This window comes from Camellia sinensis, chromosome 2, assembly GCF_055761805.1.
Source record: "Camellia sinensis isolate YWXY chromosome 2, ASM5576180v1, whole genome shotgun sequence".
NCBI classification, from domain to species: domain Eukaryota; kingdom Viridiplantae; phylum Streptophyta; class Magnoliopsida; order Ericales; family Theaceae; genus Camellia; species Camellia sinensis.
In genome coordinates this window covers 109,526,816-109,544,817 of record NC_138962.1, presented here as the reverse complement: position 1 = coordinate 109,544,817, position 18,002 = coordinate 109,526,816, and the positions used below count along the sequence as shown (strand labels likewise).

At 32.4% G+C, this 18,002-nt stretch overlaps 1 protein-coding gene across 1 annotated transcript; it reads right to left on the bottom strand.

The window, feature by feature from the left end:
• Positions 1–1,517: 1,517 nt before the first annotated feature.
• LOC114304916 (23 kDa jasmonate-induced protein) lies at positions 1,518–3,352 on the bottom strand. Its single transcript, XM_082915421.1, has 2 exons — positions 2,980–3,352; positions 1,518–1,983 (listed from the first exon to the last, which is right to left on the bottom strand). Exons 1-2 carry the CDS (start codon positions 3,289–3,291, stop codon positions 1,771–1,773), a joined length of 525 nt encoding a protein of 174 aa, XP_082771547.1. The 5' UTR covers positions 3,292–3,352; the 3' UTR covers positions 1,518–1,770.
• Positions 3,353–18,002: the final 14,650 nt, after the last annotated feature.

Sequence of the window (18,002 nt, the reverse complement as noted above, 5' to 3'; positions counted from 1 at the left end):
TTCCCGGTGGTGGCGTTGGTGTTTTATCGGCCGGAGTGGGCGTTGGGAGTGGGAGGCGTGGGGTATTTTTAGACCTCAGCCGCTAGGATTTGTTTTAGGGAGAGGAGTAGTAGCAGCATGGTGTGGGCTTTGGGAGTTTGGCAGAGGGTATTGGGTGTGAAGACCTGATGAAGCAGTGGAGTTGATGTAGCAGAGGCATGGGGAGGTGAGGTTTTCATGCGGCAGTAGAGTTGATGCAGCAGTGGAGCTGACGTTTTCTTCCCGGTGGTGGAACTGGTGTTTTCTCGGCCGGAGTGGGTATTGGGAGTTGGGAGGCGTGGGGTGGTGTAGTAGCTGTGACGTGGGGAGTTGTAGCAGTTGATGCAGCAGAGGCGTGAGGCATGGGGAGTTGTAGCTAAGCCGTGGGTCTTGGTAGATTAGACGTGGGTTGCTGATTGGACGTTGGTTGGAGGGCTTCGGGCTGCTTGGCTGTTTTAGTTTAGTTCTCGTTATTTAGTTTGTTTTAGCAGCTGTGTTGTGGGTCTTGTTTTGTTTCTTTAGTTTGTTTTGGGTGTTTTTGTGGGTTTTTTTGTGGGGATTCATGTATTTAAATTTCTTAGTTAAGTTCTTCTTAACTTTTAATTTAAAAAATCGAGAGGCTTAGGGGTTGGTTGTATGGATGCGAGTAGCAGTAGTAGGGGTATTTTTATACTTTCGAATCTCTCTCGATGCATCTCATCTTCCTGTACTTTTAATTTCATACTGTTTAATGAAATTTTTCTTTGCTGATCAAAAAAAAAAAAAAACTCAATTCAAAAAACTTAAACCAAACACACTGAATTTTTTTAATTGATTTTTTTAATTTTATAAAAAAAACGTGTAAAAAAAAATAGAGAAATATGATTAAGTGTTTTGACTTTTTGACTATTTTAATTAAAAAGTTAACATGGCTCTCGTATCCATTCTCACAAAGTTGAGCCAATTCCCTATCGAATAGATGAAGTGCAGGAGGTACTAACTAGAATGCTATACGGTCTTGCTATGGTTACATTAAATGCACCATACATCCAATTATGAGTCAGTGATTTTGGTTATGAAATGTGTAGTGTTATGGTTATGAGATGCGTGGTAGCGGTTATGAAATATGTAATATTAGTATTTTTTTTTTCTCAACATTTTATTATTGGCAAATTACGTTTTATCCCTTTCAACTATCATCATTTTTTATTGTACCCCTATCAAACTAAAAATCGAGACAATGTAATCCTTGTATTTCTATTTTGTTAACCAAACAGATTAAAAATATGCATATAAAGTGCACATGTCATATTTATGACGAAAAATACCTTTTAAAGATTGAATGTATATATGGAAAAAAGTAAAATATGAAGAAATTGTATAGTAGTTAATCAGTGACATATTACCCTACCAATAATACGGAAATAACATTCTTATTTAACGAACACCAACTAGTTTGATTTAATCTTAAATATGAACATTATAAATAATTTACAAACATCTTTCGAAAATTTGCATGATTGGCACACAACTGAGAAGGGGAAACCTTCTCTTCTTTATTGAATTCATATGATACAAACATTACATTTAGTTACCAGTCATTTCAGCACATGATGATAACATTATTTATAATTATAACATGCTTACTAATTTACAGGGGGAAGCTTCCCATAGGGAAAATTATTTATTACACACTGCCATATGAAAGACATTAATACTCCACACACTACAAAAGATATCATCATGTATGACTGGGTCGCAGATCGCAACTTCTTAGGCCTTGGCTGTGGCTAGTGTCACTGTTGCATCCACATCTACGCGGTTTTTCATATCATTACTAGGAATAGATGCCATAGATGACTCGCAACCATTCCATTCAGATACACTGGTGGTGCCAGACTTGCTCAAGTCTTCATGGACACGATCCCAAATAGGGTCGTTGGAGTTTGGCGTATAGTGACCCGGTCCAATAATCTCAGTAAAGACCTACAAGTATAATAAGATTTTTTTTTTATTTTTTCAAAAGTTATATTTAAACATATATAAAATGGTTATGTTCATACACTTTTTGAAATTTATAATGATCATATTTTTCTTACCATGTTTTGTTTACCATCTCATATGTCGCATTGATAACAAACATGAGTGATGAGACCCATGAAATCAATGCAATATTTGACACATAATATGATAAAACAAAGAAAATATTATTATCCTAATGTTATCACCTTGTTTGGTTTTAATTTTTGAACTCAATTTTTTTTTTAAATTGAGTTTTTTATTTTTTGTGTTTTTTTGAGTAAATTTTTTTAATATTTTAAGCAAATTTTTTACTTTTTAGATGCATCTAATTTAGATGTACCTAAAAAGTAAAATATTTGTAAAAAATCAATAAATACACAAGAATATGAATATGGACTGAATTTTTATATTTTTTATATTTGGTAAATTTTTTTAAAAAAAATTTTCACAAATATTATAGTTTTAAATGTCTTTATGTTAGGTATATCTAAAAATTAAAAAATTTACTTCACATATTAAAAAATATTAGTAAAAATAAAAAACCGTAAAAAAATAAAAAAAAACTTAACGTAGTGTTTGATTTTGTTTTCAAATCATGATTTGGATTAAAAAAAAAAAAAAAACATGTTTGGTTAACATGTTTTTAAAACACAACTTAAAATTATTTTTTCTTTCTTTTCTTTCCTTCTCTTTTTTTTATTATTATTAATAAATTATTTTTTCTCTTTGTTCTCTCATTTTCTCACATTCTGCACATCAATTAATTAAAAAAAAAAAACTACAAATCAACTCAAAATTATTTTCAAAATTCATAAGTAAGCACATTTTTAATTTTCAAAACTCATTTCAACAACTTATCTTTCAAAATATAATTCAAAACTCAAAAGTCATTTTAAAATAAAACGGATTGTTAATTTTTCAAAAATTCTGAAATCAAGCCAGGATAAGAGAGGTATGTACCTTATTGTCCTTATTGGTTGGGTTGGACCAAGACAGCATCCAATGACCGGCTTTCCCATCCTTGTTTTTGACCGAATACACAACAGCTCCACACGATCCAGTATTCTCTCCACTAGTTCCCTTATGCTCAAACACATAGGACTCGCCATTTTCTATTTTGGGTGGATATGTGCTCTGTTTATCTAATTTCCCAGAAAAATCATGTTTGGTAAAATATGTTATAGTGGCCCCAGTTTCATTGTGAATCGTTACAAGCGTGCTGACATCAGGGTCACACTCTTCCTTATTCTGAGCTTCGGGTACAGTATTCATACTGAGACCCACTTCTGCTTTATCCGTGCCTGTTATTATTGTATAAATTCGTACAAATACATGTGTTATTCATTCATTGGTTGTATAATATTAGTATTGCTATTAATTGATAAGTTCATGAACTCATATATACATATATATATATATATATATACATATCATATTATATCATATTTTATATGCACCCATTTGGTACTTACTAGGACTAATTTAATGCAACACTTCAAATGGAAAAAGAGATTGTTTCACAATGCCATGGACTTGAATCTACCAAATGATAAGAATGCCTCTGAGATTCAATCAAGGCGGAACAGTCCGATTGAATGCATACATAGAAGTAAAGAAATTTATTATTGGACAAAATTCATTTGATCTCTTTATAGTTTAAGATTGAAGCACCTTACCCTTAACTCTGTTAATAGAAAGATGTGAGATTAACTTAGTACCCCCTCATCTTTTATCTCTATTTTGCTTCACTTATTTTTATTTTTCTCCTCTCTTCTACATGTAATTTCTAATTTAAACAACATTAATTTGTCATAAAAAAAATATTAATTCAATTAAATTACATATTATCCAACAAAAAAATACTTTAAATTTCTAATTATGTATTTTTACTTCTAACTTTTTAAACCAAATTTCATTTAATTATGTTTTACACCCTCATCAAAGAACTCTTCAAATTGTATACATTTCTACGTAGCAAAAACATAAAATTACCGAAAAGGTTCATTAATTTAGGTGTTATCTTCATCTAAAAATATCAAAATATTTTTTTAAGGAGTTTTTTTATAATGTTACATTGCTACGTTTGACAAAAAATATATTAAGGAGTTTTTTAGTATGTTGCATTGGAATGTTACGTTTGGAAAAAGTATACTAAGAAATTTTTATGTATTACATTGATTGGAATGTTACATTTGAGAAAAATACACTAAGAAATTTTTTAGTATATTACATTGGAGTATTACGTTTGGAAAAAGTACATTAAGAAGCTTTTTAGTGTTACATTGATTAAAGTATTACGTTTAGAAAAAATACGCTATGAAATTTTTGTGGAATGTTACGTTATTACATTTGAGAAAAGTACACTAAGGAGTTTTTTAGTATGTTACATTGAAGTATTACGTTTTTGGAATGTTACATTAGAGTGTTACGAATAAGAAGTTTTTTCGAAGGGTTATGTTTAGTAATTTCCACATTATGGGAAAATTTACATTTTTCCCCTCAACAATAATACACGTGCGTTTATGGTTGACATTTTATGTAATTTACACTAGAATGAGATCTTTGGGTTTATAAGAAAAGTAACTTCCCAATTAAAACGGGGTGAGTGAAGTACTAATAAATCTCAAATAATGATCTTATGAATTATTTGGTTCTCCCTTTATTCTTATGGACCCAATGGTCTCATTCTAGTGTGAATTATATAAAAGGACTAATTGGTTAAAAATAATTAATTGGTTCATAAAAAAATTCTTAGAACTAAATTAATCAACATTTTCTCATATAAAATTTATAAATAAATTTTCCTAAATAATATTTGCACTATTAGAGAAACATTGCTAAAATATAATATTTTGATAATACTCATTGTTAAAGATAATAATAGTTAATCATTTAAGTGTTAAATCATTAAAGATACTCTGACACACATTAACTTTGAAAAAATTAATGGGGAATTTAAAATCTTACAATAAAATTTAATATAAATTTTATATTAATGATAAAGAAAAATAATTAATCTCATCATCATGTAATAATAATATTTTTAAATTCATAAACTATTTTACCGAATCGTTTGATTTAAAACGGATATATATAAATTTATCATGTTATTTTGTGTAAATTTTTTATATTTATATATTACTAAGGAACTTACAGTTGTTCGTTACGAAAGAAATGATATGTAAGCACTAAACAAACAAGTACATGGTAATGACACAAAATATGATAACAAAAATAAAGATCACACATAGAAATAAGGTAAAGTTTAATACATAATTTATGCACAAAAAATATTTTAGAGGAAAATACTTACAGAGTGTTTGAAAGAGACTACCCGCTTGTTAACACAAAACACACACTATGGACCTTACTACAAGGGCCTTTATATAGACTTGACTACACGGATTCGAAATGGTGTTAAGTCCGTGGATTTTATTTGAAATTTAATATAATAAGTTTTATTATAAATAAACTCCCAGAAAAATATCATAAATAAAAAAAAAGGAAGCTAAAAACTAATTTTTTTTTTTTTTTTCGAATTTCCTACAAGTGGAAAGAGAGACGGCGATGGTTTCCCACCTCTCTTATGTCCCTCCCCTGTCTCTTTCTCCAACCCTTCCCCAGATTAACTCAAGTTTGATATTTATCTCATTAGTTCGTGTTGGGTATACCTCCTTATTGGAGTGTGGGACCCAATTGGTTTGTTAAAGAGTTTCAATTTGACTTGATTTAGGTATAATATATTTTTATATATTATATTTGAGGAGACCCAATCCAATTTGATAACAATTAGGGCTTGTTTTTAAAACCCAAGATTCAATATATAGATATATATATATATATATATATATTGTTTGTTTTAAAAGGAGGTAGTACGGCTGCCATTCTTGATATTTTTGCCAAAAAGGTAGCATCCAGCAGCATCATGATCATGGTTCTAAGCATGGTTCTGTGGTTGTGATTCGGTGGTGACGTGGTTTCGGTAGTTTTTGGTGAAGTTGATTTGGATTGTTATTTTGGGTCTTCTTCAACTCTGGTTCAGAAGATTTTGGTTCATCTATTTGGTGAGGTCTTTCCTCTTTGTTTATTTGTGATTATTTGGAATTCACCTAAGGGTGATTTTGTGAGACCATTAGTGTCTCGTTTGTAATCGTTTGGAACTTATTTGGTTGATAGTGGAATCGGATTTCGATCCCGTGGACGTACCTCACATTGAGGGAAGCACGTAAAAATTCTTGTGTTGCTTTTGATTTAATTTTTCTGCATTAGTTTTTATTCCCATTGATTGATTTACTTGTGGGGAATCACATCGATTTTCCCTAACAACTGGTATCAGAGCTTACGGTTTATTTGGATTTATTTATTTGTGTAAATCAATGGAGGGGAATGTGGGTCGCATGTCTAGCTTCAATGGAAGTAATTGGGTAACTTGGAAAACTAAAATGGAGGACCTATTATTTTGTAAAGATTTATATGGACCCATTGAGGGTGATTCTGGCAAACCCGAGGATATGAAAGATGATGAATGGAATAGGCTTAATCGAAAAGCCGTTGGTGTTATCCGTCAATGGATTGATGACAGTGTGTTTCATCATGTTGCTACTGAAACTTCAGCACATGATTTATGGAAAAAATTAGAGGGCCTTTATGATAGGAAATCAGCCACAAATAAAGCCTTTCTGTTTCGTAAGTTGGTTAATTTAAAATATAAAGAGGGCAGCCCTATTCCGGAACATCTGAATGAAATAAAGAGTATTGTTAACCAACTTGCTTCTATGAAAATTGTTTTTGATGATGAGTTGCAGGCTTTGATGCTACTTAGTTCTTTGCCCGAAAGTTGGGAGACTTTGGTTGTGACCGTCAGTAATTCAGCGCCCGATGGAGTTGTCACAATGGGCCAAGTCACTAGTAGCCTGTTGAATGAAGAAACTAGAAGAAAATCAGCAGGTTCCTCTCATTCGGAAGCATTCGTTGTGAGAGGTCGAAGCAAAACAAGGGGGAAGAGTAAGACTCCTCATGGTCGTGATCAAAGCCGTGACAAATCGAAAGATGGTTCTTTTTCAAAGAAAGACATTGAGTGCTATTATTGCCATGAGAAAGGGCACATGAAGCGGGAATGCCGAAAGCTCAAGAATAAGGAGAAAAGGCGTGACAAAAGTGTGGACAAGAAGCAAGAAGACACAACGGCAGTTACTACCAATGCTGATCTCATGGTCGTTTGTGAAGATGATTGTATCAATTTTGTGGGCCAAGAGAGCAATTGGGTGATTGATTCCGGTGCTTCTTTTCATGTGACTTCTCGAGTTGATTTCTTCACTACCTACACCGAAGGAGATTATGGTTTTGTTCGAATGGGTAATGAAGGTTTGTCCAAGATTATTGGTATGGGTGATGTTTGCTTGGAAACAAATTTGGGCTGCAAGTTGTTGCTTAAAGATGTGAGGCATGTTCCCGACATTCGCCTCAATTTGATCTCTACTGGGAAGCTAGATGATGAAGGCTTCAACAACAAATTTGGTGATGGAATATGGAAGCTCACGAAGGGTTCTTTGGTGGTGGCTAAGTGCAAGAAGACTCATACACTTTATTCGATGCAAGGAAAAATTTGTAAAGGTGTTGTCAATGCACTTGAAGACGATACTTCTACCGAATTGTGGCACAAGCGGCTTGGCCACATGAGTGAAAAGGGGCTGCAAGTTTTGTTCAAGAAAGAGCTTATACCCGGTTTGAAAGGTACACATCTTAAAACTTGTGTTCATTGTTTGGCGGGTAAACAACATAGAGTTTCTTTTCATAAAAATGTTGCTTCTAGAAAAGAAAATGTTTTGGAGTTGATTCATTCGGATGTTTGTGGTCCTTTAAAAGTTAGAACACATGGTGGTGCACTTTATTTTGTTACTTTCATTGATGATTATTCAAGGAAAGTTTGGGCCTTTTTACTAAAAACTAAAAATCAAGTTCTAGAAGTATTTAAGCATTTTCAGGCCATGGTTGAAAGAGAAACAGGGCAGAAATTGAGGAAGAGCATCCAACTCAAGAACCACCACCACAACTTGAGTTGAGGAAATCTACAAGGGACCGACAACCTTCAAGAAAGTATCCTCCTAATGAATTTGTGTTGATTTCTGATCAAGGGGAGCCTGAGAGCTACCAAGAAGCAATTGAGCATGTAAAGAAAGGTGATTGGAAAAAGGCCATGGAAAAGGAGATGAATTCCTTGTTTGAAAACCACACTTATGATTTAGTGAAGTTGCCTAAAGGGAGGAAAATTCTGAAAAATAAGTGGGTCTTCAAATTGAAGAATGATGGCAAGAATCTGAGGTACAAAGCACGTCTTGTTGTGAAAGGCTTTGGGCAAAAGAAAGGTATTGACTTTGACGAGATTTTCTCGCCAGTTGTGAAGATGTCTTCTATTCGGGTTGTACTTGGCATGGCTGCAAGTATGAACCTTGAAGTTGAGCAACTTGATGTGAAGACCGCATTTCTGCATGGTGATCTTGAAGAAGAAATTTACATGGAGCAACCGGAAGGCTTTGTGGAAAAAGGGAAAGAGAAATTTGTTTGCAAATTGAAGAAAAGTTTGTATGGTCTCAAGCAAGCCCCGCGGCAATGGTACAAAAAATTTGACTCTTTCATGATGAATAATGGTTTTTCCAAAACCACTTCGGACCATTGTGTGTTTGTGAAAAATTTTCCGGATGGTAAATTTATTATTCTTTTGCTTTATGTTGATGACATGTTAATTGTGGGTCAAGATTCTACCATGATAAACAGGTTGAAATTGGAGTTGAGCAAGTCTTTTGCTATGAAAGATTTGGGACCGGCAAAGCAAATACTTGGTATGAAAATTGTTCGTGATCGTAAAGAGGGGCTGATTTGGTTGTCTCAAGAGAGCTACGTTGAGAAAGTTCTTGAGAGGTTCAACATGGATAAAGCAAAGCCGGTTGGTTGTCCACTTGCAGGTCACTTCAAGCTTAGTTCGAATCAATGTCCTACAAGTGAGAAAGACAAGGAAGAGATGTTGAAAGTTCCTTATGCTTCAGCAGTTGGTTCTTTGATGTACGCCATGGTTTGTACAAGGCCGGATATTGCTCACGCAGTTGGTGTGGTGAGTCGGTTTCTCTCTAATCCGGGTAAAGAACATTGGGCAGCGGTAAAATGGATTTTAAGGTATCTTCGAGGGACTTCGAAGGTGTGTTTGTGTTTTGGAGATGGTAAGCCGATGCTTGATGGGTTCACAGATTCTGACATGGCTGGTGATGTTGATTCTCGGAAATCTACTTCGGGGTATTTGATGACTTTTGCAGGGGGAGCTGTGGCATGGCAATCTAAATTACAAAAATGTGTTGCTCTCTCAACTACCGAAGCTGAATTTATTGCCATTACAGAAGCTTGCAAAGAAGAGTTATGGTTGAAGAAATTTTTGCAAGAATTGGGTTTGAAGCAAGAAAAGTATGTGCTTTATTGTGATAGTCAAAGTGCTATTCACTTGAGTAGAAATTCTACTTTTCATTCGAGATCGAAACACATTGATGTGAGATACCACTGGATTCGTGATGTGTTAGATTCGAAATTGTTACAACTCGAAAAGGTTCACACAGATGATAATATTTCAGATATGCTGACAAAGACTTTGTCGAGGGACAAACATTTAAAGTGTCGAACTTTGGCGGGTATGGTTGATCTCTCCACCTAAGTCGGTAGGGGGAGAATTGTTGGGTATACCTCCTTATTGGAGTGTGGGACCCAATTGGTTTGTTAAAGAGTTTTAATTTGACTTGATTTAGGTATAATATATTTTTATATATTATATTTGAGGAGACCCAATCCAATTTGATAACAATTAGGGCTTGTTTTTAAAACCCAAGATTCAATATATAGATATATATATATATATATATATATTGTTTGTTTTAAAAGGAGGTAGTACGGCTGCCATTCTTGATATTTTTGCCAAAAAGGTAGCATCCAGCAGCATCATGATCATGGTTCTAAGCATGGTTCTGTGGTTGTGATTCGGTGGTGGCGTGGTTTCGGCAGTTTTTGGTGAAGTTGATTTGGATTGTTATTTTGGGTCTTCTTCAACTCTGGTTCAGAAGATTTTGGTTCATCTATTTGGTGAGGTCTTTCCTCTTTGTTTATTTGTGATTATTTGGAATTCACCTAAGGGTGATTTTGTGAGACCATTAGTGTCTCGTTTGTAATCGTTTGGAACTTATTTGGTTGATAGTGGAATCGGATTTCGATCCCGTGGACGTACCTCACATTGAGGGAACCACGTAAAAATTCTTGTGTTGCTTTTGATTTAATTTTTTCGCATTAGTTTTTATTCCCATTGATTGATTTACTTGTGGGGAATCACATCGATTTTCCCTAACAGTTCGACTATCATCGTATTATCTTTTTCATCCTCAAGTCCAAAATTAAAGATATGATGATTTTAGATTGTTCGAAAGCTGATACTGAATATCGCGCTTGTTTTATACTAGGTGGCCACCTTACCTTCAGTGTTTTATCTTAACCAATGGAGATGAAATCTTTAAATTCCAACTTAAAGGTTGCAAAACGATGGAGTTTTAAATAAATTTGGTGACGACTTGGATCTGGTACTTTTTTTGGTTTAATTTTCTTAATTTTTAGTTTGTTGGTGTAATAATTTTTCCTGTGTGGAGGTTTGTTTTCGTCTCTTGGAGGGAACTTTTCTCCTCCTCTACTAAGATCTGAATCGTTCATTCTATAAAGATTATTTATTCTTTTTGAGATCTTGTAATACCACGGTACCAGATTGATTCAAATTATATCGATTTTGTAATGAAAATTTTCTTCTCTATTAAAAAAAAAAAGTTGTTTACAAATATGCAAAATTATGGTAGCGTTTGGCAAAGTTTTAGAATTATGATTTGATAATAGAGTTGTATTTTGAGTTTGTGAGTTTTGAAATTATTATTTGTGTGTGAAAAATTTGTTTGGTTATAAGTTTTGAAAAAAATTTTAAATTGAGTTTGAAATGAATGATGTGACATATGATATTTGATTTAAAAACTTACAACTCATAACCAAACATATAACCTAAAATTCTATTCAAAACTCATAAAAAAATTTTAAAAAAAATTCAAAAATATTTTTTTATTTAAAATAAAAATAAAAATAAAAAAACCAAACACTGTTCTAGTCATCCGGCTGGATGTCCGGAGTGATGACCGAGTAGACGTGTTTTAAAAAATGAGTGTAAAATTAATTTTTGAAAATACCAAACAAATATGACACTCAAAGTAATGAGTAGTACTAAGATTCTAGAATCCTACCAAAGAGAGTCTATAATTTTTTTTAAATGGAATTGGGTGTCAATTAGATGGTATCATGTCAACATTTTTTTTTTTCAAATTGAAAGCTCAAGGTACGCTTGATTTAATTTTTAAATTAATATTTAGATCAAAAAATTTAAAAACATATTTAATTTATTAATTTTTTAAATTATTTTTTAAATTATTTTTTCTCTCTCTCTCCTCTTTCTTTCTCTTTTTTTATTATTAATAAATCAATTAATCATTTTTTCTCACTCCTCTCTCATTTTCTCACATTGTACACATTAATCAATTAATTTTTTTCTTACACCTATCTATTCAACTATAAAAATAAGTAAATAAATAAATGGATAAAATAAATTACAAATCATCATAAAATTATTTTTCAAAATTTATAACTAAGGGGTTGTTTGGTGTGTCTTAAATAAGTGCACTTTTGTATTTTTGACTAAAAAGTTGAGGGAAAAAATATGGATGTTTGGGTTAACTTTTTGATTTTTTATGGAAAAATATGTAATAAAAAATTATAAAAATTGGTTTGTAGAGGAAAATTAGAATTGGAAGTTGTGCAACCGTAATTGTTGACTTTTGGTGAATAGTGTTAACTTTTTAACTTTTTTAGTAACTTTTTAACTTTTTGACTTTTCTCAAACTTCTCAAACTTGGCCTAAATAGATTTTTAATTTTTAAAACTTTTTTCAATAGTTTATCTTTTAAAATATAATTTAAAACCCAAAATTCTTTTTAAAAGGTAAATCAAGCGGAACCCAAATTTATCCGCACACTCACAAAAACTCATTGAGCCTCCGTTTGGGAAGTGGGTTGGCTTTTTAGTTTTTTGGCTATTTTAGCCTGGGCTAAAAAGTTTGGTTTAGGAAGGGCTTTTTGACTTTTTGGCTTTTTTGACTTTTTTTGTGAGAAAAGAATGTAATGATTATGGGTTGGATGTGATATTTTGTTTTTTGTGGCTAAAATAGCCTATTTTGTCTTTTGTGGCTAAAATAGCCTATTTTGTCTTTTGTGGCTAAAATAGCTAAAAAAGCCCCGTTTAGCTCTTGCCAAACGGAGCCTGACTCATTTAAGTTTCGTTTGGCATTAGTTAATATAACTAACTTTTTTGTGTTGGGACTTTTTTAGTCTCGTTTGGTTTGAATTTTTTAACTTTTTTTATTTTTGTGAGAGAAAAAGTATAATGATTATGGTTTGGATGTGACATTTTATCTTATTGACTTATGTAGAATATTTTGAACTTTTATGCTTTTTTAGTTCCAAAATGAAAACCAAACGAGAGCTTAGTATTGAAGCAATTATTGCAGATTTGAGAGATATTGCCACGTTAGTGGCTACCATCATGGTGTTTGGTTTAAATAATGAGATTCATTATATTTTTGTTAATATTTCAAAAATAAAATGACTATAGTTGTGGATGCAGTTGGTAAGTCCACACATCTTATATCGCTCTATGAGAGATTACAACTCTATTATATAAGTGGACTAATTCTTTTAGACTAGTATAAGACCTTTTAAAGCCGTGAGGGGCTGCAAAGCGAACAATATCATACTAATTAGGGAGGGTTAGCTGCTTCATTTGGTGTCGTCTGTGGAAACTCCCTACTCAGGCAACCAGTCCACTGGAGAGTTATGTGGGTGCATTCAACAAGTTCACGCATCCTATATCGCTCTGTGAGAGATCACAGCTCTGCTACCTAAGTGGACTAACTTAGTTAGACTAGTATGAGGCCTTTTAAAGCCGTAAGGAGTTAGCTGCTGGCTTCACCTAACTCTAAAGTGGACAATATCGTATTAGTCAGGGAGGGTTAGTTACTTCATTTGGCACCGTCTATGAGAACTCCTTACTTAAGTATGTGGGTGCACTCTCAGTAAGTCCACGCATCCCATATCACTCTGTGAAATAACGAATTATATATATAATTCGCACGAATTGTTCCCTTTAGAGTTCGGCGAAACATAATATACAAATTATGTATTATTCAATTTGGAGTCAGGTGAATTATACATTATTCAATTTCCAATCACATTTAAAAAAATATTCAACAATTATTCATTTTTTTATTTTAAAATATAAACGAAATACATATTTTTATATGACAAATTAAATAATTATGGTGAGTGAAGTTGAGTCCACACTGGATCCATAGAAAAGTAATTAGATTAAAACCGACTAGAGATGGCAATCTGAAACCGGCCCGATGGTCACCCGACCCTCCGACCCCGAATTCAGCGGTTATTCACTGAAAAATATCCCCTACGGGTCGGGGACGGTATTCAAAAATCCATCCCAGATGATATCCGGGCCGGGGACGGAGATATGTATTTCAGAATCGGACCCGGCTTGGCTCCTGCCCCGCCCCCCGGGCCCGGCCCCACCCCGCCCCGCATGGTCCCCGAGGTAAAATGACCCTTTTGTCCCTGGATATATATATGCATATGCTTGTCTTTGTTAGGGTTTCACAGACACACACTCAAAGCCTCTCACACTCATGCCGCTTCTCTCTCGCCACTAGTCTGTCCCTCTCTCTTCCCTCTATCACCGCCACGCCTCCCTCCGTCACCGACGATCCTCCATTCGTCACCACCGCGCCTCCCATCTCTGTTTAGGTATCTCTCTCTCTCTCTCTCTCACAGCTGGATTTGTGTTTTTTTTTAATCTATTTTATAGATCTGTTTTTTTTTTTAATATATTTTATAGATCTATCCCTGGATATATATAGATCTGTTTTTTTTTTTTATCTATTTTATATTGAACCTTCTTCAGCTGGATTAGGAGTCTTTGAATTTGTTTTTTTTTTTTTGTCTTTGAATCTATTTTATATTTTTTACAATATAGATCTGGTTTCCCAGATTTCGATCTATTTTATATTGATAATCAGTTGGATTAGGAGTCTCTCTAATCTTCTGGATGCTTTGAATTTTGATCTTGATCATGATATGGAACAAAGATTGGTTAGCTAATCTGTAGATTTACATTTATGGAGCGTATTTTGGAAATTATTTGGCATTAAGCGTTGTTTTTGGTATTAAGATTGGAGTAGAGTAGTCTCTATATAGGCTTAAGTGTTGTTTTTGGCTATTTTGTATAGTTTGATAGGGAAGAAGGTTATACTTATTTTTTGAAGAAAAAAAAAAAAAAGAGTAGGTGTTCGCAATATTGTTAAATGATGATGTTTTACGTGAATGTTTAAAATTTTATTAAGAACATGCATTGGTCATCTATATAAACTAAGAAAGGGGCAGTATTTATTTGGCTTTGTTGATTCATATATGAGTTTTGTGCTATCATATATGAATCGATCAATTTCTTTCTTCTCGTATCAGGAAAATAGGTTCATTTCATATTCATGTGTCTGCAGGAGTCTCTATGACAGTCATAATGAAATGCAAGAGAATAAAATAAAATGCATCACACACTATTTTGAGAGGATATGCTCTTGTATGCCTGTGGGTGTTGTCTCCTTTGAGCGTAAAGTACTTCCTTTGGAAAATAGCTTTCCTTGTGTTTCTTATCCAAAGGCTGATTTTTGGAGCACATCTTCTATTCCTCTTTGTCGTTTCAAGGTAACAAAGGAACATATATACTTGTTTAATTTGTGTGTACATTTTTGTTGGTTTAGTAACCCAACTTTCAATGGTTTACTGCAAGGATATGATGTTTTTCATCTTTGTTGTTGTTGTAGGTTTACAGGTCTGGCTTGATAGAAGATCAATCTTGTGAAGCACTTGAAGTGGATTTTGCTAACAAGTATCTTGGAGGTCGTGCTCTTCACAGGGGTTGTGTACAAGTTTGCTTTCATGGAAAAGATGGACCCTTATTCTGATTATCAAATTATTTGGTCAATTAGAATTGTTCTTGACTTGTACTACTAGCCTTGTTTTATTCTCCTGCACATGTTCATGAAACCAGATTTAATTCAATTTCACTTATCCATGAAATAGCACTGATTGATTGCAAAGTTTAAGAAAAATTTATCTAATTCAAATCTTAGTCTCCAGAAATGTAAATTATTTGGTGAAGAATGGGAAAGTTTCTACAAATTGGCTATGTTTCAGAAAAGTAAAGCTAGTTTTACACTATGTTTGGCAAGCTAGAATAGAAAAGAAAAGAAATAATTTGTCAGTCATGTGCCACTTTTGTGTTAGTTGTCATCTTTTTTGTTGTAATTAACATTTTTTACATTTTATTATTAGTATTAATTATTATTTTTTTCCTTTTGTTATTTAACAGGAGTTCAAGTTAGAGGAGATGATAGAAGTTGTGTGGTTTGTATGGGTTTGAAGAAACAATGGATTTGCTTTTTTATGTTGTAATGGATATTTTTAATTTCAATTTTTGGATAACCTATCCCTTGCGGATTGTGTTTGAGATTAATTATTCTCTTTGCTACTTGTTGAATTTTCTTGTGTGCTGCTGGACACATGTTTTGGTTGTGTTATTTTGTTGCTACAGGATGCTTTGTGTGTGGGTTGTGTATGTATGGGCTGCTGAATTAATGTTTATTGATGTTTTGCTACAAGATGTTTATTGATATTTATTGATTTAAATGGATGTTGCTACAGATTTATGGATGTTGCTACAGATTTTGATGATACCTTCATTTATGGATGTTGCTGCAGATGATGTTTTTTAAATGGATATTTATTGATATTTATTGATCTAATTAATTAGAAAAATGATATTTCAACTGATGGATGTTGCTACAGATTTATGGATGTTGCTACAGTTCGAATTAATTAAAAAAATGAAGCTATTAGGGTTGATATTCTAACTGATAAATTCCAAAATTTATACATCCAGTAGTGAAGGGTGATTGAGAATGTTTATTGATTTTATAGATTTTTACATATTAAAAAAAAAAAACGGGGATTATCCGGGGTCGGGGATCCCCGATCCCCGATCGGGAGCGGGGATGGGGCCGGGATAAGGGTCCCCGTCGGGGATCAGGGACGGAGACGGAGGGAAGTATTACTTTTGGGAATTGGAGACTGGAAGAGTAGTCCCAGCCCCGTCCCACCCCGTTACCATTCCTAAAACCGACCAAAGGAAAGTAACTTCCTATATTCACAACCACAATTTTGGTGGTGTTTGACAAAATTTTAAACGATTTTCAAGGTTATAAAAAACTAAAAGAGAAAGTTACGCGTGGACGGTGCGTGAATATCAATATTACGGTTCTCCAATGTCTAGCTGACACCTATGTCAAATGAAAAAAATAAAATAAAAATAAAGAGCCTCACTCCACTTGAGTCCTCACTTTTCTAACCATTGTTGGCTCGTCTCCTACCGGAGACGAACAAGCCCTCCTCCTGATTACCTGCAACTATTCAGTTTTTTAGGGATGGTAAATAAATAGAACACAAATTCGTACTTGGCTTGACATGAACTCGTTTAAATTTAGTTCTTAAATTTTTTTTTGTATTTGTGTTTGAGTTCGAGTTGAAATTCATTAAAATTTTAATAAATAAGTTAAAACATACTAAAACTCTATTTGTAAGCTTGACTCGTTAGTTGGTTCGTTTAACATTTATTATTTATATTTCAAATAATATAAAAATATGTATAAAAAATAAGATAAATATGTTATTTATATATATAAAAAATATAAATGTAAATAATAACTGTAGATAATATATTTATATTATAGTGATGATAGATATTATTATTTTAATAAAATATTGACCATTTTTTTAAAATATATATTATATATGCAATTATATAATTAAAGTTTTAATTGTAATTTTAATCTTATACATAACTAGCATATCATTCGTGCTATGCACGAGATAAAATATTATATTATTTAATAAAAATATAATAATTATATTTAATTTTTTTATATTATGTAAAATAAAAGTTAAATAGAAGCTGACTAATCGGAATTTTCTTAATTATTCAAAATTAAGAAAATCAAAAATATTAGTATGAGATATTGATCATTACTTCATAAAGCTTCTCACTCAAAATCTCATTTTACATATATAAATAGGAGTGTAAGATTCATTTTATGTAAGTGAAACAATTCACTTTTTTCTTCTTTTCTCGATGTGGGATTATAAAATAAAAGTTAAATGAAAGCTAACCAATGGAGATTTTCTTAATTGTTTAAAAGTTAACAATTGTTTGGGCTGGAAGTTTATTTCGAATCAAGTAATCTTAACCATTTAATTTTTAATTAGGTCAATTTTTAAGTTATTTCGAATCAAACAAATTTAACCAATACATTTTGATAAAACCGCTAAAAGCGCAATTAAACCAGCGAATCAGTCAAACCAAAAACAATTCACTCTATCGATTAGATCAAAGGACTAACCAACTTCTACAAAAATTAATTAATTAAAATCTTTAAATTTTATTTTAAAATTTAAACCATCTTGAAATGAAACATGCACAAGGCTATAATATTAAATGAGAGTATAAGATTCACTTTATATAAGTGAAACAACTCACTTTTTATTTATTTTCTCGATGTAGAATTGTAATTATTTTAAAGTTAAATATTATGAGAGTTTCAAAATCTCATGTAAAATTATTTTTAAAATCAAACGTCTATGTAGGATTATACAATAAAAGTTAAATGGAAACTAATCAATAGAGATTTTTTTAATTGTTTAGCATTAAGAAAATCTAAAAAAAAAAAAAATTGATATTGATTATAGGGTTTT

Coding starts and splice junctions, on each gene's coding strand:
- LOC114304916 (XM_082915421.1), bottom strand. CDS start 3,291: ATGAATACTGTACCCGAAGCTCAGAATAAGGAAGAGTGTGACCCTGAT. Junction 1,984..2,979: donor CAACCAATAAGGACAATAAG/GTACATACCTCT, acceptor TTATACTTGTAG/GTCTTTACTGAGATTATTGG.